Source organism: Fringilla coelebs, assembly GCF_963513975.1.
Source record: "Fringilla coelebs genome assembly, chromosome: 20".
Classification (NCBI taxonomy): Eukaryota; Metazoa; Chordata; class Aves; order Passeriformes; family Fringillidae; genus Fringilla; species Fringilla coelebs.
In genome coordinates this window covers 7,238,681-7,260,717 of record NC_140046.1, presented here as the reverse complement: position 1 = coordinate 7,260,717, position 22,037 = coordinate 7,238,681, and the positions used below count along the sequence as shown (strand labels likewise).

Sequence of the window (22,037 nt, the reverse complement as noted above, 5' to 3'; positions counted from 1 at the left end):
GTATCTGTTTTAAAAGAGAATGTTAGCAATTTTATCCCTCTTGTTGTCTGGGAGAAAATCTATGGATTAAGCATTTCAAACAATGTGTACTTTATTAAAGGCCTAACTGTCCCATAACCTGCTGCCACATAGCACATATGAAAAAACCCAAAAGAAGTGCATGATGAGGTACTGCTTATGCAGTTACTTACTCAAAAAGTTAAAAGCAAATGGAGCTGCACAGTAATGCCCAATGGAGCTCAGTTCTCTTTTAGAAGATAATTTTTCAACTTTACATTACTACTGACGCAGCATCAGGTTTTGGTGTTACTGTACTGAATATTTCAAACTATAAATAGACAATTTATCCCATGGTTTCTTTCAAAAAGCAGTTTTGAGAAGATCAAAGAGCAGCAGAATTAGAGGACTGTTCCAAGGAAGGGGAAAAAAAAAAGGAAAACCAGGTAAAAATAGCAAGAATTAAGATGAGAAATAGCATTCAGGGTTCAAATCCAGAATTGCACATTAACGTGTGGCCCTGACATCCCCATTTCTTAAATGCTCTGCCTTTCCTTCAGGGATGCACTCCAGACTCTCCAAGTGAAAGGAGCAGCTCCCACAGACTCCCCAGGAGCCAGCAGAACACTCAAATACCGGCTGCAGTAAAACTCTCCAAGGCACAGAGAATTCCAGCATTCTCATTTGGGCTGGCTTTGTGCATCAGGCTCAGAAAGCTCAGCTGTTCTCTGCCTTCTCCTGGAAGAACTCAGCAGGGGAGGGAGGGCAGGGAGCTGTCCCCCAAAGCTGGAGTTTCAAAGGATGGCACCTTTCAGAACCTCATCAGCAAAGACAGACAGTAAAGGGTAACACTCATGTCTGGTTTTGAAACTAGACTAGAATGCAGGTTTTAGAGGTTTCTCATTTGACTTTCAGTTTCTGGTGAGCTTATTGACAACTCTACTCTGAGCAAGACTTTCAGGAACAGAAATAGAAAATATTTTTAACCACTGAAGTTTTCTAACTTAAAATGAATAGACAAAATAAAATGTTATTGCAATACCTGTCAATTATATAAGCACTACAATTTTAAAGCTTTAAAGAAAATTCTGAACACAGCACTAAATTAAATGTCTTTACATTTCATTTATTTCTGCTACATTTGTCACTGCTGGAGTACCAATAAAAGCTGTGAGGAAAGCAAGGGATGGCACTTGGCAGTGAACTCAATACCAGGGACATGTGACTGTCATACACACCCAGACCCTGGTGTTTGCAGCCAGCAACTCAACAGTCACATTTTTCAAACAAATGGGAGCAGGAGTTCCACTTCAGGCATTGCTTTCTATTTCATTTATCATATCAGTTCTATTCATTTAATAGAATGAATTGAACATTCTTTTCTAATTATTCAGGATAACTGCAGCAATATTTCACTGCCAGCCTGGTTTCACATGGCTCACCACAGAATACAGAGCAACAAATGTGCCTGTGTTGGAACCAAGCAATTCAGAGAAACAGTCAGAAAGTTCTCTGAAAGCAAAACCAGACTGTGAACAACTGGAAAGACAAAACTGTATCACATTTCACATACAGAAAAATTACTCCAGCTTTTACTGCTTGGTAAACAGAGCTGAAGCTTGACACTGTGGTTGCAACATATTGTAAGGATCCCTATTAAAGGTCAGTGTGATCTTGAGCTAAACATTCCCAACAGCCTCTCTCTGCTAACAAAAGGAGTGCTGGGCCCTGGGTCTGCTCTTGGACATAAAGCAGAATTACTGAGACTCCAAAATCAAGGTTAAAGCTCCATTCAACCTTTTGATAAAAGAAGAATATCTGTTGTGTTGAGAAATGCTACTTAAAGATACTGTCACATGTGGTAAGAGGTGCCACAGCACCAAATTTCCTGTGCTAAGAGGTGTTATTCAGACTCTTCCAGAGGTGTGATTCTTAAAATGTTTATTTCCTTTTAGCTTTTTATTAAACTTAACCTGGCTGTGAACAGCCACAGTTTTACATGCGATCAGCTCATCTTTACTCATTCCTTAACAAAAACCAAGCACCCAAACCACTTCTGCCCCAGCCAAACCTGCTTCCCCCAGCACAGGGGCTGCAGAACACACTGAGGCACCTGCAGACCACAGCAGGAAAATGACTCCATGGAGAGATAATGCTAAAAATGAGTTCAAGTCATTTTCAGAGGAACAAACATCTGACTGGAGAAATCCCAGGTAACATCACACCTGAGCTTGTTCCTTAAAAATGAGACAAGTGGAAAACACACAGACACAATTTGAAGATTTTTCTTTAAAGCAGGACTAAACCATTGAAAACTCCTCTAAATTTATCCCACTGTTCTCCACCATTACCAACAAAAATAGCTTATTGTAGATCAGATTTTATGGTCAACTCTGTCACAGAAATCTGATTACTCTTCCTTTCCAATTTCCCCTCTTCTGACTAATAAGCACAATTCCTAACAGAAGCACAATTCCTTGTACTTTGATGCTCTCTCTGTACACAAAATACCTGCTCTGCAGACTTCTGTTACTCAGAGTTTGACACAACTGTGCTAAGAAGAGTATTTATATTCAGCACAGCTCCAACAGCAAAACAGAACCCTTCCTGAACAGAAAATTAGGTCTGACTTAAAAAAAAAAAAAAAGCCAAGTCATATTTTGCCAGTGGCCAAAGTTTGGGCACAACTCATCCCCCACACATTGTCCAGAGTCAGCTCAGTCATTCCCCAGCAGGGAAGTACATGCTGCTGTGCTAGATTGCTTTTAGCTGCTGTGAAAACAAAAACCCCAGACCTATCTGGTACTACAACCCAACAGGAAAACAGATTTTTATAAATTACTGCCAAATTTTCTGAAAGATTAATCACTAGGTGAGCATGGTAATCATCAGGTCAAGGTATCCACCTTTTTTGAGCTGGGAAGGGAGATTAAGATGACAAAGTTGCAAGGTTTTCTTAGAAATCATTGCTTTATGATACAAAATCACAGAACAGACAAATTCTCTCCAGAAATTAGCAATTTGCAACCTGAAATGTATTTACATGCACAAGCAAAACAGACAAGAGCATATGTTCCACCAGACAAGCTCTTTCTGACAAAGAACATACAGAGATGGAGTATAAGCATTGCTGGTTGCAAATGCCATTTTGCATGAGGAATTGATCACAAGTCTTCAAATAACACATCCCAAGTGATCAAGAAAGTTCCTCTTTTCACACTGGCTACTGAATATTCATTATTTTGCTGCCCAAGCAAACCTTTTTATGGGCTTGGGATTTGCTTGTTTGTTTTTAGGTAAAATTGAATAAAATTGTCCTTTTCCTAATTTTGATCTAATTCTTAGTCTCCTTGAGGAAAAACCTCACAGGTTTAATAATAACAAAGAAGATTAAAACCTCATGCAAAGCAGTTTAAGCAATTATTTCAAGCTGCACTCTGAAAACCAGATTTCCCCCTCCCCCTCCTATTACATAAGGTACATGTTCCTCTGCTTTACAGGCCTAGAAAGCTTTCCAAACTCCTATTACCAGAGATTAATAAACTGCTACCTTTTCCTTTAGGGATACTTAATTTCCTTTTAAAGAACTATAGTTGAAAATGCAATTTATCTGCTATGCTAAACTTGTCTGCTAAAGCCACTGAGCTTAGGCGAGCTGTGCTGTCATGTCAGCAGCTTGCAACTTCAACTTACACAATCAGTAATTTCAGATTAAAAATATGAATCAGTTGAGAGAGATAGTTCTCTGGAAGTGCTTATTGGCAGGTAGTTGGGAGTGCAGTTCACACTGTGAACTCTGCATCTTCTGGGTTGCTCCTACAAGACTCACTGGTCCAGTTTTAAACCTCCATTCAGCTTCAACCAAAGTCTTTTTGTCCTTAATAAGACTAAAACCTTTTCTTAAAAACAGTAAATGTCTTACAATTGCAGTGGGATTAGAACAGGCTCTACCCTGACTCTTACCTTTGAAATCAGGGCTCCATGAAGAGCAGTCCCACAGCAACAACGCAACTACAACTAGCAATAGTCGAGAACCTCTTCCTAAATCTCAGAAAAAGAATACCATTTTGCAACACTAACACTGATTGCTTGCTACAACACAGTAAAAATAGCTAAAATGTTTCTCATGTGGAATGTTTGTGGTATTCCCCACTGCATATCTTCTGCAGATAGCAAGCAGGAACAGGGACATGCAGTGGTGTGGCAGATTACCAGATGTTAACCTACTTTATTGAATTTCAGTCACTATTTTAAATTTGTGTTAAAACACCTTGAAGACTAAGGTAAGCCTGCTGAGATGAGAAATTCATGAAAATGCATGTTATTATAATAACATACACAAAGATTTTTATAAAGCACTGATCTATTATGACAGGTTCAATTTCCTTCCTGTCTGAAACACATTAAAAAACTCAAGACAAGGCACCTCAATCTACTTCTATGAACCTTTCTTGGTTTCAGATCTTTGAAAAACTACAACAATATCTGTCCATACTCCAGAGCAATTATTTTTCATCATCTAGAGCCTGTTGCATTGTGAAGGAAGGTTCTGCACTTCTTAGGGAGGCAGCAAACCTGTGATGCACAAACATGGCTTATTTCAGAGAAAGAGGAAAGACAGATATTCTGAGGTTTTAATGGACACTTTAAGTTTTTAAGAGCTGGAAAAAGAAGTAAAAGTAAAGAAGGGTAAAGAAAGCTTTATAAAATTGCAATCAATCCAGAAAAATCTAAAGGTGGTTTTACTTGAGCTCATTTGACATCATGACAAGTGCCTTGACAAGGCTGCCTGTTTTTACAAGCTGAAGGCTAAACTTTACCATCTTCTCAGGTGCAATTCTCTCACTGAATGCACATAATTAGGAACAAAGCTTTTAAGGCTTTAAATGGATTAGGTCATGATGACTTCCATGAACAAAGGCTGGCAGCTGGCAGCACCAGGCTGTGTGGACTGCTGAGGAATTACAGCAGCCATAGGAATGAAGCCATGCCTGACCCCACGGGCCTATCCTCAAACAGAAACTGAGGAACTCCACTGCAATGTACCTTTTTCATTTCATTTTCTAGGTTTTCCTCCTCCTGGCCTTCAGACAGTCTCCTCCTCAGCTCTGCAATTTCCCGCTCCATGTTCTCTCGGTACTGGCTCCACTGAGCTCGCTCCTGCTCCATCCTGTGGTGATACTGCAGCTCATAGTCACGGACAGTCTCTAGAAAACAGCATTTTCAAAACTTATTTTCAATGTAAGTTAAAGAATAGGGCTTTAGGAACTCCATCTCCAACCACTCAATGATTTACTATAATTAATCAAAACTAGGACAACTCTCCCTTCCTTCAGACTCCTGCCCCAAAACCCAAATACATAAGTAAAAGAACTGAAACTAAATTTCAATTAGTACCATCAACAGAACAGAGAGAAACAATCTGCAAAAACTGTGCAATTCCTAATTTCAAGGTAATGTACATGACTAATATCCTACTTAGCAGCACACAAGTACATCATCCAATCAAATGACTAGAACCTTAAAAAGGTACTCCAAAATGTAAAGAAATTCAAACTTCTCACATAGCTTCCATTTCCCCACTATTCACACCACCCATCTCAGCTCAGGAGCTGCCTGTTTACACAGGGACAGCAGCTGGCACAGCTGAGCCTTAATCTAGGCTCATGTATCTGTGTAGATCATAAATAAACAGACATTTGTGTACTCAATATACATGAAGGTTTGTCTGTGCTGGGTGAAAAGCACAATGAGGTGATGGAAAAACTGCCCACAGCTGACAGGCTCTAGGCTCAGGATAGTGTGATCCTGTCTGTGAACCTTTAAGAAAACAGACATTTGTGGCAATAGTCTGTTCGCAGTTCACATCCTTGTGTTCATTTCCTTTGTCTCACAAATGTCAACAGCTGTGCAATGTGCAAATATAACAAGGAATAGATCAGAACTATTAAAAAAAAACCACCCAGGACTGAGAGAGCAGCATGTGCAGTCAATACCCTGGGGGAAGGCCCATGTGAGTACTGGAGGGACACTTGACTGTGTGAGAGCAGAACTGTGTTCACACAGAAGGAAAAAAGAGAATCATGCTGGCAGCTTAAAGCTGTTTGCAGACTTGTCAAATTACAGGCATCATACTTATCTTTGTGGAAGGATAAAGTATCACATTCATAGTCCCTCAAAACAGCTTTGCATATACATGAGGTTCCCATGGCCATGAATTCTAAATTCTGTCCTCAAGCTGACAATAAAAAACCCATCAAGCTCCTTTTCACAACCTAGGGAACTACACTTCATCCAGCCCTTCTGCAGCTTTCCAAGCCATAACAATTATCCATACTCCGAGGGAGAGCAGTCACAAATCCCTGAAGAATCAGAGTGGCTGATCTCAGCAGCTTGCCAGGTTGTTACCTTTCATGATGGCCTGGAGGGAAGCCACTTCTTCTTGCCACTGCCTCTTGACCTCATCGATGGCCTCCTGCTTGGTGGTCTCTGACACCGTGGCTATGGCCTTGATGTTCTCCATCTCAGCGTGGGCCTCCATCAGCTGGGTCCGCAGCTGGCCCAGGTCATCCTGGGCTGCCTGCAGCACTGCATTCTGTCTTTTCAGGTCCTCTGAAAGGAGGATTGGATACATTTAGCTGCATTAATGAGTTCAACCTGAAGTTTAGCCCCAGTTGCTATGGCAAAGAACAGAAGGGAGCGAAGGAAGCGCTGGTATTAAAACATCTACCTGTAACGACTGAACAAATGTTGGCAGGTCTCTGCAGGGAATGCTTTTTCTTGACTTTGCTTGCCCTTGCCTTTTATTAAAGGAGCATCTTATGGATGCAGACACAGAGCAGAAACTAGATATAACTAGGATCAATATCCCTGATGAAAGTGAACTGTGCTTTTTATCAGTTCTTATTATTTAACTAATTCTGGTAATGAATCTGGAAAAGGCATGAACAGACTGGAAAACAGTTTTCCCCCCATTTCTGGGACCAACTTGGTTCTCAATTTGGATGGAACACTTCATATTTCTTAAACAGAAACACTCTGTGACACTTTAGAGAGCCCACACAAGAAAAATATGCAGCCTAATTTGCTTTTTACCAAAGACTTTGGTAAAACTGAGCTTCTACAAAGAAAAGGGATACATTCAATGGAACAGACATTCTCTAATTGTTGCAACTATAAACAAAAATTAAACTAACTTCATATTACCCTCCTGAGTTCTCAGCTAATCTGAAATAGACAGCTCTGGAAGACATACATTACACAATTAATTCCAAAAGCACTAACACAAAATATGTGTTTTATGCCCACATAGTCTGCTTCAATGGCAATCACTTTTAGCAGAAACATCTGGCCAGCACACAGCCAGCACCAAGCTATATCCATGTATTTCCCTCAGGGCCAAAAAGCTGAATCAATCCTGGTGCTCTCACCCTGACAGAGAATATAGAACCCAGAGCTAATCAAATACTTAAAAGGACATTAATCCTTGTGTAAAAAACCCAAGACTCCGTTGATTAATATTCTTAGTTTTCAAATGACAGTATTAAAGATGGGTCCCAACAGCCCCAATGAACATTTAGTAGAGGGAGGAGGAAAAACCTTTGGGGAGGGTAAAAAAAAGCAAAGTAATTGCTTGTATATTCTCCTTTGGTGTCCTTTCACTTCAGTAGCTGTGAAAGTTGGGGTGTTTTTTCTTCCCCTATCACAATTTATTTTGTATTTTTTGACTGTACCAAAATGGGAGCATTATTACTGATCTCATCACTAATGTCTTGTATCTTAAATTTCCTTTCATCCAGCCTTAGAAACACAAGTAAATAGGCTTGGTGTATGATCCAATCTTCATTATGCCTGTTGTATTTCTGCTCTCATAAGCTTATACAGCAGCTGCAGTCTTAATGCATTATGTTTTGGCTCTGCTTTCATATGTTAAAGACAGGAAAATCATCAGAATTAGATAAATCAATCTGGCTCTCAGAACAGCTATCTCTACTCTCTGATCCTTCATCAGATATTTGAGCTCATATGATTTAAATTTTCCTATAAATTGTGTTATTGAAATAGATGCCCTTGGCTGGTATTAAAACTTTTATAACGTTTGCTGCTTACAGCCTACCTCAGATGGAAATTTAAGACAAATAAATGTGACATAAAAGAAAGGCCACAGAGTAGAAACAGCACAGCATCCAGGCTATGTCTTCCCATTTAATAAATCAGTCCTGCTCAGAGAGCACACCCTGAATTCAGGAAATTAGTATTAAAACTCACTAGTGGTATTTCTGCATGGACATCAAGTTACTTTTGCTACTTTCCATGAGGCAAAACTTTAATTCCAAACTTCATTCTAGAATGCTCAATAGTCACCTATTGAATCTCTTACATTCTTATTATAACTGTCTAAAAGACTATGCTTTGTACAGGGATTATTTGAAGATGAAGTTCAATAAATTATAGAATAATTCAGAGAACTAAGAACTTACCTTCCTTAGCCAGGTATAACTCCTTAAATTTTGCTCTCTTTTGATTAAATTCTTGCTCAAGTTGCTGCTTTGTGCGCAGAAATTCTGCATTGACCTTTTCCAATTCTGCTACCCGTTGCAGAAGAGCATCTAAAAATAAAGCAGAAGATAAGGTACATCACTAACAGTTACCCAGACATCCCATTCTGCAAGGCTGAGGTTTGGAGCTTACTCTTTTTAAAATATCTTTACTCATCAGCTCTGCCCCACGATAATGAGGAAAACTAGCCAGTCCTGTAAGGAACTAAGGAAGGTAGCTTTTCTTAAGACTGTAACATCAAATTCTAATTAAACATCTCTAGGAAACTAGAGACAATGTGGCAGGGAGTTCTGCAGAAGACAATCTTCCAAAGAAAGCCACAATTTGGTATACAATGAAGGAAGAAATAGAAATAATTCTGGTGATGGTTTTTTCCCCTGGGAAGTGTGTGAGGGCTGAGCAATAAAGCACCAAGTGCTCAGAGGCTGAGGTCAAAAAAACCAAAGTGACAGCAGCTTAGTTAACAGCTATGAAAGGGCAGAGCACAGGAAGGAAACCCTGTGAGCTAAAAGTTAGGTGCCATCATCAATCCAGTTTTCAGTTCTGCATGTTAACCAAAGGATGAACCAGATTACATCTGGAGAAGTTTGCCAGAAGATGACCACAACCTACAGAGAATTAATTTATTGTAAGATCAAACTCTCCTCATTTCCAGCAGGTAAAAATCCTCAAGGGGGCACATACATCACTTTGTTTTCCAGAATTTACCACATCAGCCCTTCATTGTGTGGTACAACGAAAGAAGGAAGAGTAGGAAGTTTACAAAGATTGTTATAACATGATTATTATTGAAAAAAAACCATATGATACCATTTTATGATGCTATAAAGACCCCCTACAACCACCAACCTATGTGCATGTGCAATATCAACTTCTTTGCACCTCAAGTTCTGCTCTAGTTGGTAGTTTCAACTTGCACACCTCAGAATTCAAATATGAACTAGAAAGAAGAGACTGATGAGTCAGAACAAAACACATCTCCCTGCTGCAATGCACTGGGGAAAAAAATGTTCTTCTATATGAGTCTCTGTGTGTTCTGCAAAAGCATTTTGTGGGCATGTTCCAACTCTGCTGTGCAAAGTGAATCACTTCAGTTACAGCCTCTATATAGCACAGACTAGATACACAAAATATTGATCCATCAGAGGTGTTTGTGTATCCCATCCAACACTTCCCACCACGTTCAAGTAGTGAAAACATTCCAAAGGCTACACAACTTCAACATCAAACATTCAGACTCATAAACAGCTGGAGTCAGTTCTACAGCTTGCAGTGGTAAAGCACTGGATGGGCAATGCCACTGAGATGGGGTCAGTTATTTTTGGTACCAGATGACGTAGAGTAAGAGCAGACACAAACAAAAGGACCTTCTAAGAGCACAGGTATGTTTTAGTAATTGCTGGTTATAAGAGCTTATGGTGTTACAAAATACAGCACCTAATCTCTTCAGCTCTGTACTAAATAGAAGAGAGATACAGATGAAAAACTGACAAAATTTTAATGCCACTTTTTAAAAAAAATCCTAATTTTGTTTTTTTATCACCTTAAATACAAACACATAGGTTTTTCTGGCCAGCAGAGAGGGGGGTTAGTTCCTTATGTGATAGATTCTTATGTGGATAGTTCAAAGCCAACTGCACAGGAGTGTTCTCCAGAAAATGAAAGGAATCTGCAGCAAAGACACTGAGAGAAAAGCTTCAAGTGAGTTCAGAGAGTGTCTGGATCAAAACCAGGGATGAAACAGCACATGTGGAACCAGGTCTGGGTAGGAAAAACACTTCCCAAGGTTAAAGGGTTGCCTTTGATCTCTTGCTGAAGTCTTGCAAACGGAAAGGGTTTGCTTGTGTTTCCACTCCCCACAGTCCTGCGCAGAGCCTGCAGCCACTGGGGCACCTCCTGCTCCACACCCCACCACCAGCTGTGCTGGGCCTGAGGAGCTGGGCTTGAGTTCAGCTTCAGCTCCTCAAGGGAAACTCCTGGAGGCACTAGAGCCTAAGGGAGCTGTGTGCCAGGGCCAGCCAGGCAGCTCTGCACCCACAGGTACCACCCTGCAGCCTCAAGCACACATTCCAACTGAACAAGGAGGAATCTGGGCATCATTCACCTTGCACAGGCTCTTTTGAAGACCACACAAATAAACTGTTTCATTCTACAGTTAGTAATTCTGAAAGTTAAATCAACTGTAGACTCAACTCTCCTGCCCTCAAAGACGACTCGAGCATTCCTTGTTTACTTAATTCCCTTTCCATCTTCCTTCAGCAGAGAGACAGCAGCAGCTGTGCTGCTGCTCCCATCAGAAAGTGCAAAGCAACCAAGCTGTACTTCTTCTGAAGGTGTGAGTTGCTTCTGCTAAGGTTGGAAGGGGAAGAGGACACCCCAAGAGCAGAATGTTCAAGTGCTTTCAGCTGGGGAAACAACAGACTCATCCTTTTGAAATCCTCCTGTCCAAACAGAAAGAGGGAGGGCAGAGTCAACCAAGAAGGAAATGAAATTTAAATATTTACATTTTTACAGTATTCCCCCCTTCTCTGCAGCATGGCAGTTATGTCTAAAAAGTAATAAATAAATAACTAAATAATCAACCCCCTCCACAACTGAGCTCTGGCAGCTGTCAGGGCCAGCTGCAGGCATTCAAAATAACAAGCAGTTTAAGATCTCAACTGCAGGTCATCCATCACTGCAACTGTGCAGTAACATTGTTCTTTCCATTCTATACTAAGTATAAAGCGGCTTTACCACCTGTGCTACATACACAGCTCAGGACAGACCTCGGCACATCCCCACTGCAGTGAGACAAGGCACAAACTTGAGGACAACAGGCTTTATACGTCAGCATCAACCCCCTCAAATGCACCTGCATTAGAAGTAAAAGTGAAATAAAGTTTATTTTCTGAGACACCCTAACAACTACCACCTTTCTGCTAAGTGATTAAGTTTACAAAGAAATTCTTTTCTTCTTCAGAGATACAATTTGTACAAAAGCCATATAGACACTTCCCAAAATGCAAGTGTGATCCCAAGCCCAGACTGCCAGGCACAGGTACCCTCGGGCTCCATGGCACAGATTAAAGTCCACTGGAGTCAATGGCAGGAAATGGGCTCATCCATAGATTTCCAATTAGGCCTTTGTCATTTATCACTTAATTTGTGCTCTAAATTTAGGTCCAACTCACCCCAGGCCCATAACAGAGCTGAAAAGGAAAACTTGCTATGAACTTGAAGGCAGCCCCAGAGCAAGCCATGCATTTGCAGCAGCGCTGCCAGGGCCGGTTATCAGTGTTTAACCACGGATGGGGCAGAGCAAACACAGCCGGGATGGGCAGCGCTGCTGGAGCCGCGCCCGCCTGCAACCCGAGCCGGGGGCACTCGCGGCACCGGCACGGAACGCTCTGTATTTCCTCACAGAAAACATAATTCCCTATTTAGGGCCCTAAGGCAACAAGAAATAAACAAAAACCCTAAAGAAACCCCCCAAAATCCTATCCATTTCTTAACTTTGGAAGTAGCATTGAGAAAACTTTAAATTAAAATGCCAACAAGAAATCCTTTTGGCCAACAATTTAAAATAGCGGTTTTTTCACAGATTATGAGGCTAAAAAGACTACAGATGACAGTTATAGATGCCAATTAAATCACTAGTTTTATTTCTAGCTGGCAACACAGATTTTGCAGAGACACTCCAGGTCAGACACAGGGATCCCCATCTCCTGTGGAGCAATGACATTACAGCAAAGCACAGTGAATGTCATCATATGCCTTAACCAGGGAGAAGAATTCAAAAGAAGGGCAGCAAAATCCATTTCATAGCAGACTCATTGATTTACAGGAGAACCATAAAACTGCTGCAATACATGAAGAGAAACTCTGGTGAAAAAAGATACAGCTTCCTCTTAACCCACTGCAAAGCAAAGTTCCAATTCTAGGAAAACATAGGGAAAATATACATTTCTTATTAACTAGTTAATTATAAGCTGTTCCACAGATCAGCTCCAAAAAGAGTTAAATTTTATATATGACAGTTTCCAGTTACAAAACATGCAGCGACCATTCCAGAACTAAGACAGACAAAGCTGATTATCAATAAGACTATTTTTGAGTACCAGGTCTATTTATAAAATTAATGCCATAAAGCTTTCTGCTTGATATTTAAAGAGTCAAACATGGCATCAAGAGTTCAGTCCAACACAGCTGTAATATGAAAACAGAGCAGAAAAAACCCTACATGTACAACCAACTTTTTGGATACAAAAAACCCCATATAGTTTCTGTCATTTTCTACCATTCTTTTGCTGTCATGATTGCTTGAGACAGAACTATGAAAAAATACCTATTTCCATGAGTATGAGTTTCTACTATTTTCTATGAGCACTAATTTTCATCTATCCTGACATCATACTGGAGACACAATTATGCTACTACATAAACTTTTAATCTAAGTCTGCCACCAGACCGTTCATACAGACTGCTAAAAGCTTTTCTTTATTTTACTCAAACAGGATTTGATGAAAAAAGAACAACCAAGCCCCCCCCCCCCCCCCCGACTCTTACAATAAACCCCAATTTAAACCACATAAACCCCCAATAAACCCCAGCTGTTTGCATGAGGCACTCAGAAGCAAAGGAACAGACTATAGTTCTTTGAATAAGCATGTTAAACAGAAGCAATTCCTGACTTAGGAAATGGGGTTGTTTTATTTTCAATAAACATTTGCCCTTACACACAGATACCCAACAGCAGCAGATCAAACTGGAGAGAAAGAAAAAAAAAAACAGGAAAAAAAGAATTACTTGCTTTTCTCAAACTTGCCCTTGCAAATATCAACTTTATTTACTGGGCCAAATGGCTCAAGCTCACTGGTCACACACTTTCCTTGTTTTATTTGAGGGCAGAGAATGACCTCTGACTTCTCACTTACCACCTTCTGTTTCAGAGTGGCACCAAACGGCTCTGACTGTCACAGCTCCCCTTTCAGAGTGTTAAACTGTGTGTGGTGAGGAGAACTGAACCCCAGAAAGGGGAAAGCAGGAGGTTCTGCCCCACAGCCCTGCCCTGGCACAGCACCTGCTCCCAGCACTGAGCTGCTCTGCAGAAGGAGCTCAGGCAGTTCCCCATTTCAGGCAGTGCAGCTTTCAGACACTGCTGCATTCATCCAGCCATTTCTGGCTGATTGTGCAGCTGAAGGTTATTTGACATCCACAATTTGTTCTCTATTGACTAAACATTCACAGGCAAACAATCCAGTAACAATTTAAGGCCAAATCCATAAAAACTTGGTGCTGCTGACAAAAGCAGGTATCACCATGCAGATGAGAGCCTTGCTGCATCATATCTGTTACAGAAGCTTTATATTTATTACAGTAAAATCAGCAAGTGCAAGATGAAAAATATTCAGCCAAGCACTGTATGTTACCAGTATCTAAACATATAATAAATACTCTATTAACATCAAGTGGATTTCCAATATATTATTAAAGTTTGAAAGTAATGTTATTTTTAATTGAAGCTGATGACAAACATCTTTCCACTATAGCCTGTAATCTCAGTAGTGCCTATTCCTACTCTATTTTTCTTTTTAATGCTAAACACTGTGTGACATCCTACATTAAGGGTCTTAGAGAAAAAATGAAAAGCCATAACTAAAGTAATTAAAATATGAAGAAATTTAGATGTTTGTATAAATGGGAAGATTCTCTACTATAATACAATCAAGAATCACAGAATGGTTTGGGCTGGAAGGGGCCTTAAAGATCATCTCACTACAAACCCCTGGCTTGTGCAGGGACACCTGCCATTAGATGAGGTTGTTCCAAGCCCTGTCCAACCTGGCCTTGGACACTTCCATGAGGCAACCACAAGAAGAGAACAACCAAAAGGGGGAGAGAAAACAAAGGTCCTTTAAATGGCTTAACTAAACCTGCAGACATAAACAGCCATATGCAGTAACAACTAAGTGATTTTCCCCAACAGCACAGCAAAGATCTTCAAGCACAACTACAAGGAAAAGAAGGCCAACACACAGTTTCTCCTTCCCCATTTTTTTTCCACTTCCTATTTTTTCTCCCTTTTCACAGCACTCACAATGTGTTAACTACTTCCTTGCTTTGTTATTGCCTCCTTCATCTTCTTTCCTGAACACAGAAGCAGGCAGCTGCTTCCTGGGGTCCAGATCTCCATCTCATGACACTTCATTTCACTCAGTAAAGGAAAAATCACACCTGACTTCCAATTTGGTAAACGCACTTCATGTGACAAGCAATGCTCTTCTATACACTTAGTCATTCTGACCCCAGGTTAACTTAAGTCCAGTTTTAAATTTATGCTTAGTTAACCATTATTTACATTGGACTGCAATGGAACACTGCTCACCCACATCAAGTATCAGGGGAATGCACTTAAACATGGATGTCCATGTTGACAAAAGTGAGCATGAATTTTTCACCATCAGTTTGTTTTCATTTACCAAAAGCATTATTTCTTCCCAAGGACAGTCCCCTACCTCCATCATTATAGCCTGGCTTTTTGTACATCTCTGCTCACCAAAGCAGCTGCTTCTTTCCTTTTAACTAGGCTGCCATCAGAACTCTCAGTTCTGTGCACACAGTCATCTCCACAGCAGTCCCAACTTAATGCACAAGAAGTCTTACCATCATTAGTTTTCACTCTATTTCATCTCTGCCACTGATGTTTTGGTGAGGAGAACAATTTGTCAAGAAATTTCAGGAAAACACTGTTGGTTACCATTTTTTTCCCAAGAAAATCAACCACACTCTGTGCTTTATCAGTTCTTTGAATAATTTAAATAGGGCAGCATTGGATGAATCACAGAGTTGGAAAAGTCAACCAGATAACACCATTAATGGAATCCTATGGAAAGGATTTTGGCTGTATCCTGCTGCTACAACCAGCGAATCTCCTCAGAAACACAGTGCTGCTAAGCTTGAATGCCTATCAGAGTATTTCATAAGTCAACAGCAAGCTACAGTCTGGTGAACTTTGAATTCATCTACAGTGACACAAAATGGAGAGAACAGAGTTACCAATCACATCACAATCACCAGCATTTCCCCTGCTCCATAAGTGCTTGCATCTTGTCCCCCTTGCTTTAGCAATTTTTCTTTTTTATATCTGCTCTTTTCAGGAGGATCAATTGGGAAAAACAGAACAAAACAAACAAACAAAAAAAACCAAACCAAAACTGCTCAGTGTCTCCTTGGATTTATGAAGAGGGTTATTTGCTCTACAGGCTGTGGGCATTTACTCAGACCAGTCACTGCTTTGAGCAAACAAGAGCAGGGTGATGGCAGCACAGAACTGGGCAAGGTGAAGTCCCCAGGAATTGGGCACATTTCTCCAAGAGGGGGGAGAATCCTGGATTACACCGCTGCCACCCTAGCCAGCCTAGGTAGATCTCCACACCCTGCAGGCACAGCAAAGCTCTTCCAGCATTTCACACATCTGAGCTCAGACAATGCAGCTGTCAAACGCTTCATACACGTCCCTGCCCCTTTCATTTCACCAGCCAGTCCCTCCTCATTACCTGCAAGATAAACACCAACAGAGGGTGTTAAAGCAGGCACAGAGGCTCCTCCAGCATGGAACCAGACCTCCAGCACAGCCACCTATTCCTTTCCACAGCATTTGAAAACAAGTCCCCAAAAACGTCAAGTCACATAAATCTTCCTGACCAAAGCAAGACTGAAAATATGAATGAGCCTTCGTATTTACACAGGAATATTTCTGCCAAGTTTTTCCACACTACCACGTCTCTTCATTTGTATGATATAACCAGAATATCCAGAACTGGATTACACGTGGCAATTCCACTTGACAGTGAGGTTTTCAGTGTTTCTTCCCAGTAAAAGAAAATTTAAGTTAAGGATATTGTCTCTTTTAGTAAACCAGCAGGAAATCTGCTGTTCTGGTGAAATAATAATATTTCAGATTGAGAGCCATTTAGGGGGGAGATTCTGATATGTATTTCATTTTACAGGAGACCCCCTACACAATTTGCACTCTGAGCACCACTAATATAACTGTTCTCTTAAAATGTAAACATTTGCTAAACCCAGACAACAGACTGATTTTCTTTCAAGATAATTTAATTGCTGACTCATTTGCAGTGGGAGGAAAAAAATCCCTGTGACACCTTATTATATGTTTATCACTTCGCCTACAGATTTATTAAAGGCTGTCCTCTTCAGGCAGAAAAATGGGAAAAGTATGACTCAACTCTCAGGAAAAAACAACCAACAAAACAACACAAAACAACCCTACTGCATTGTTCTCTTTGATGAAGTAAGTTAATATATAAAAGAAAACCATTACATTAATTCCAAAATTCCCCCAGACACCACTAGTCTGAGATCTTGTGCTGTCTTGCTGTTTGTCACGGGGCCAAGAATTGAGGTGCAGCTTTGAGAGCATTCAGGCTACAGACCACCCCAGGTACTCTGCTTCCCAATTTCTGAGCAGAAAGAACAAATTAATGATAACATAACACACTTAAAAATTCAAAGGCAGGTAACAAAAGTGGAATATACCTCAACCAAGAAGGGGATGTGGAAGAAACCAGAATGAAGCCAATGTTTGTGAAATTTATATAGGCAATGGCTTTTGCAATTTACCATTGCTCCAGGTATGAGGACACTGCCATTTAAAGCAAATTGGCATCTTTATGGACATTTTCAAAAGCTGAAATAATCACAAGAGCATGGAAACTCACTTCCTCATGCACAGCTACCAGACAGCACTACAGTAATTTCACAGGTAACAGAAAAACTTCAGCGATAGCAGCAACTCACACATAACTCAAGAGTTATGGATGTGAACAAGCAGCACAAAAGGGAGTTAACACCTGATTTCTTTCCCACTGAGGTTCCCTACCTCTTGCTACATAATCTGACCACTCATATTGGTATACAGAGAATAAACTGGGAAAGAGAACAGGTAAGTTTTTACCCGTTCCAGGAACAGTAATTTTAAAATTTTAATTGCCAGAACAGCAGGTTGTAGGCATGAAAAAATGGTGCTGTAGAGTAGCCACTTAAAGGCTATAAATCTTAATAAATGGCCTGGAAAATAGCCTGTTGCTAGATATATCTATGGAGACATTGTGATGATAAATACAATATAATAAATAATAATAAGAAAAGACAATTAATATCTTTCATTGATAAGGAACAGGATACAGATCCTATTATTTGGGGTAAGGTTTCTACAGCAATTTAATAGGTTCCCTGAGAACAACAGACTAGTACTCCCCCAAGCCTCTCAAATTTATTTCTTGACAGAAAATACTGTTGAGATTCTACATATTCATATTTTTTTGCTACCACTTGTCAACTACATGAATTCCTGAACAGTTAAAAAGGAAGAAAAGCCTCCTCCAGCATGAAATTTTCAAATAATTTAAAATATTCCAGGGGCCTAAGCAATACAGAACAGGAAGGCTTGACTGAGTCTGCAGTTACAATCATTTAAAATCAATTTCTGTACTGGTGGTCATCTGACAGGGTAACTCAGCACTCCCACCTCACTGTGAGCACATGTGCCTTTTACCCCCACCACGCTATGGGAGCTTTTGACAGCAGAGACAGCATCAGAAGTGATACAGGAAAAAGTTGGAGGGTGGGAGGGGAATGAGTGTCAAACCAGGTCCAAAGCAGACCACACCTAGCACTCAGCTGAGCACAGAGCTGACCTGACACACACGTGGCAATGAACACACAGATCAGAGTAAACTGTGAAAAAAAAGTCACAATGATACCCTTGGACTCTCATATTATTACTGTGTGGTCTACACCCTTCCTTTATGCCAGCTCTAATGCTTATCACGTCTTCCACTAAATTAAACTAATGAATTCAGCAGTGAGTAGTTCTCAGCTGGGTGACTGAGCTGAACTGGGCTCGGTGATGGGTCCAATGTGCAGAGCTGGCACAAAGGAAATGAGGGAAACACGACTGTGGGAGCAGAAAGAAAAGAGCAGGAACACTTCTTTCAGCAGCAGCAACCTTGTAGACTGGCTTAGCTGCAATATGAAACCACAGCCTATGGGTACAGTCTGATTATCAGTTTAACCTAAGTGCTTGCTGTCTGCCAAAAGAAATAAGTCTGGCCTTCCTTCTGTCCCCCACTCTCCCTTGTGGCTACTGAGATTAGTGTAGTCATGCAGCAGAACTTACTTTTTAAAGACTTGATGACTGATATTTGTAAGTGATAAATGACCTTTTTCAAATCCTGATTTCCATTCAGACTCTCCAGGGGAAGCTGACAAACTTAATTGGTATTAGAAAGCAAATTCCAAAGCTCAGGTTTCCCACCAATGTTTGTACACACTCAGGTTTTGAACAAATGCAGCTGAAAGAGTTGCACTGCACTGCAGTTTCCAGTATAGAAGTGCTTAGACTGGTACAAAACCTAGAGCTGAAGATAAAAATACATCAGAAAACATTCCTATCCCACAATAAGATTAGGCTCACATTTACTTTTACTTGAAAGCAAATACACAGTTAGATTAGACATTGTAACAGGCCATTACAGCCCCTCCTGATGGATCCTCAGCTAAATGTAATCCTCAGTGCCTCCAACAAATTTAACTCTGTAACATCAGGAGTTAAAGCACCAGCTTGAGATTTAACATCTTTATCTCCAGTTTCATCTAAGACTCCAACAGAAGCTGTGAAGACCAGACAGACAGCTCTAACATCTTCACAGCTAGAAGTGTCACTCAAGCGTAGAACCCAGAGTTTGCCTAATTGCTTTCCCATTAATTTCACATGGGAGAAGATACAAACAGACATTGAAAGCTGGCAATTAAGAAAACCTTACTTGAAACCAATATTTAAAAGAAAATTTAAAAGATGCGGTATATGACATAAAGATGCCAGCCTGTCAGATGATCTGAATTAACAGAGCCAAATTTATACTTTGTACTTCACCAAAATAAACCACAGATAAAATGTATCAGAGGGATTTTGCCACAGGTTACTGTTACTGTAAGATGAATGTTCCAATCCTGTGTCTGAAGTCAATGGGAGGCTAATATGAACTCCTGTAAGCCTTAGGAAAGACAATTTTCTTAAAGGATACTGGACATGAAAATTTATTGTAGATGGTTAAAATACTTACTGCTTGAGCAATAACTTCTAGCAGTCCTCTGTGTTTCTTCCTGTGTAGATTAAGGCAAGGGCACTGAGCACCCAGATGTAAGGATTGTACTATACTCTGTGGTTTGATCTGCGTTACTGTTTGCAAGTTACTGCTTTGTTATTTTTTTTAAAGCAACCAACCATGGTGCTGCCTCCTCATTTTGCATAGCACTGATGCAGCACAGATGAAAATAAATAATTTCTGTTGGGCAGAATTTTAATGGTGACTAGCCATGCAAATACAAAGTTACCCTACCAAGGCAGGGGTGTGGGGGCTAAGCAGTTATACAGGAAACACCCAACAAAAACAGTGAAAGAGCTGTTTCTCCTTTTGTTGGGCATATACCTCTCCTTTGTTGCCATTTAAACAGCATTGCAAATCTTGTTGCAATTATCTGTAAGCTAAAAACGTGTATTGGCAGAAGATACAATACAAACCACACAGTCTATTCAGGTCACTGGCTTAAAGGCATGGGAACACCATTATAATCGACAATGCTGGTTTGGTTTGATCCCCAGGTAATCCTTCCCTCTCACCTCCAGGCTATTCCCTCTGGAATACACAGTTAATGCTACCATTGCCTTCCAGTTATTGATTCCAATTCACTTTGCCATGTATAACTTCTGTTATTGCATTTTTGCTCCACAGCTTTACCAAAAACCATTTTCAAAAACCACAAAATACAACAAGATAAATATTAATAAAATCCCATCCAAATTTAAATTTCTTCTCAATGTGACTCACCACAGTAAGGCTTAATAAGTGCTTCTGGCTTATTAAGTAACTAAAAATCAGACTGCCTTTTTTTTTTCTTTTTACTCCAGGATTCTGGTTATTTTTCAGTCCCTAACCCAGCCAGACACATAAGACAGGGCCCTTAACTGCACACAGAACCAAATGAGCAGATCACAGCCCTGCTGTTTCCTGTTCTCTTAACTGATACCAACTTTCAGAACTGCCCTGATAGCCAAAAGATGGAACACTTCTATTTTCTACTTCTATTTCCAAGAGGCAGAAGTTAACTTCCAACAATGAATTTTTTGCAATCTGTGAAGCATTTACCTACTGCAGTTTATAAAGACACCAAGGTATTAAAGAATCAGATCTCAGCCAACCTTATGATTAAGTAACTGAAGTTCACTGCCTCAAAATTCTGTAATCTGTTCTGAAAAACCACTCAGAACCTGAACATGTATGAGGTAGGGCTGAAAAGCAGATAAGTAGTTCTGTATACAAAGAATAAAGCACAATGAGATCTTCCTTTCTGAGTGACAGAACCTGAAGAGCTCTTAAAGAAAAATGCATTTCAGAAAGAGTAAAAAAGCTAAGATTCAGCATAGCTAGAGAGCCATATTGCTTGGAAAAGACATTTTTCACTGAGGAAGTTTGTAGAGTCATGTGAGTTTCTCCAGAAGAGGAAGAATAGAGGGATGGGTGTGATCCCACACAGCAGAGCAAGGCCTGGAGCAGCCAAAACAAGGGCAAGGTCCAGGGGATACCCCCAAACAAGAAGTTGCAAAAGGCAAGGAGAGCAATATTAAAGAAGCTGAGGTGGTGGCTGGGAAGGAGGAAACCAGAGGACCTGCTGAAGAGCAGCAGTTGCCCAAGACACTGCCAAATGACTGACTGGGTGTTTGACCAGGGAGGGAGCAAAAACCTGAGAGCAAAGAGCAAGCAAGGCCACATTTCTGCTGCTTGGCTGTGTGAAGCAGGAATTGCCAGAGGAGATAGAAACAGACATAAAAGGTGATTCAAGAGCTTTTATTCTTCATTGTACTGAAGGAGCCAGGCCTGGGAAGAGAAGTGTAGGATAGGAACAGGAAGGAGGGAAGCACCACCACAAGTCAGCTGAACGCCAAGGGGAGCTGTGGCTGACAGAAAAAATGCACACAATTCCTCATTATATCAGTGGTCATGCTGCAGTTCTGCACTCTTAGGGTACTACAGGCACTGCTTAGAGAGTAACAGGACAACCCAGAAGGTTTCTGAGGTACTTTCCAGGTAAAAAAACCCTCCTCCTTCTGAATAGCACAGAAATATTAACCAAGGGTACACTGCTCACTTGTTATTCCTATGCCAATTTGCACAAAAATATCAAATGATTTAAATTTTTCCAGAGATAATTCATCATCATGCTTAACTGACTATACTATGACTAAAATGACACAATGCTTGCCCTATTTATAGAATAACTTGTGGAGGATAGTACCATTAACTCAGCCACTACTAAATCAGACACTAAAATCAACTCTGTAAGTAAAGGCTGAACCACTGAGCAGTACCAAACCTTTGATGTAGAAGATGTTCCTCTGAAATACACACAGTGGCTTT

The 22,037-nt window shown here is 40.4% G+C and overlaps 1 protein-coding gene across 1 annotated transcript in view; it reads right to left on the bottom strand.

Moving 5' to 3' along the window:
• The window catches only part of RABEP1 (rabaptin, RAB GTPase binding effector protein 1), a 46,846-nt gene that overhangs the window by 20,277 nt on the left and 4,532 nt on the right, over positions 1-22,037 (bottom strand). Inside the window, exons 2-4 of the mRNA XM_084219327.1 lie at positions 8,478-8,606; positions 6,406-6,609; positions 5,044-5,204 (exon numbers count right to left, since the gene is read on the bottom strand). Coding sequence (XP_084075453.1) covers positions 5,044-5,204; positions 6,406-6,609; positions 8,478-8,606 — 494 coding nt within the window. The remainder of the gene's footprint in view (positions 1-5,043; positions 5,205-6,405; positions 6,610-8,477; positions 8,607-22,037) is intronic.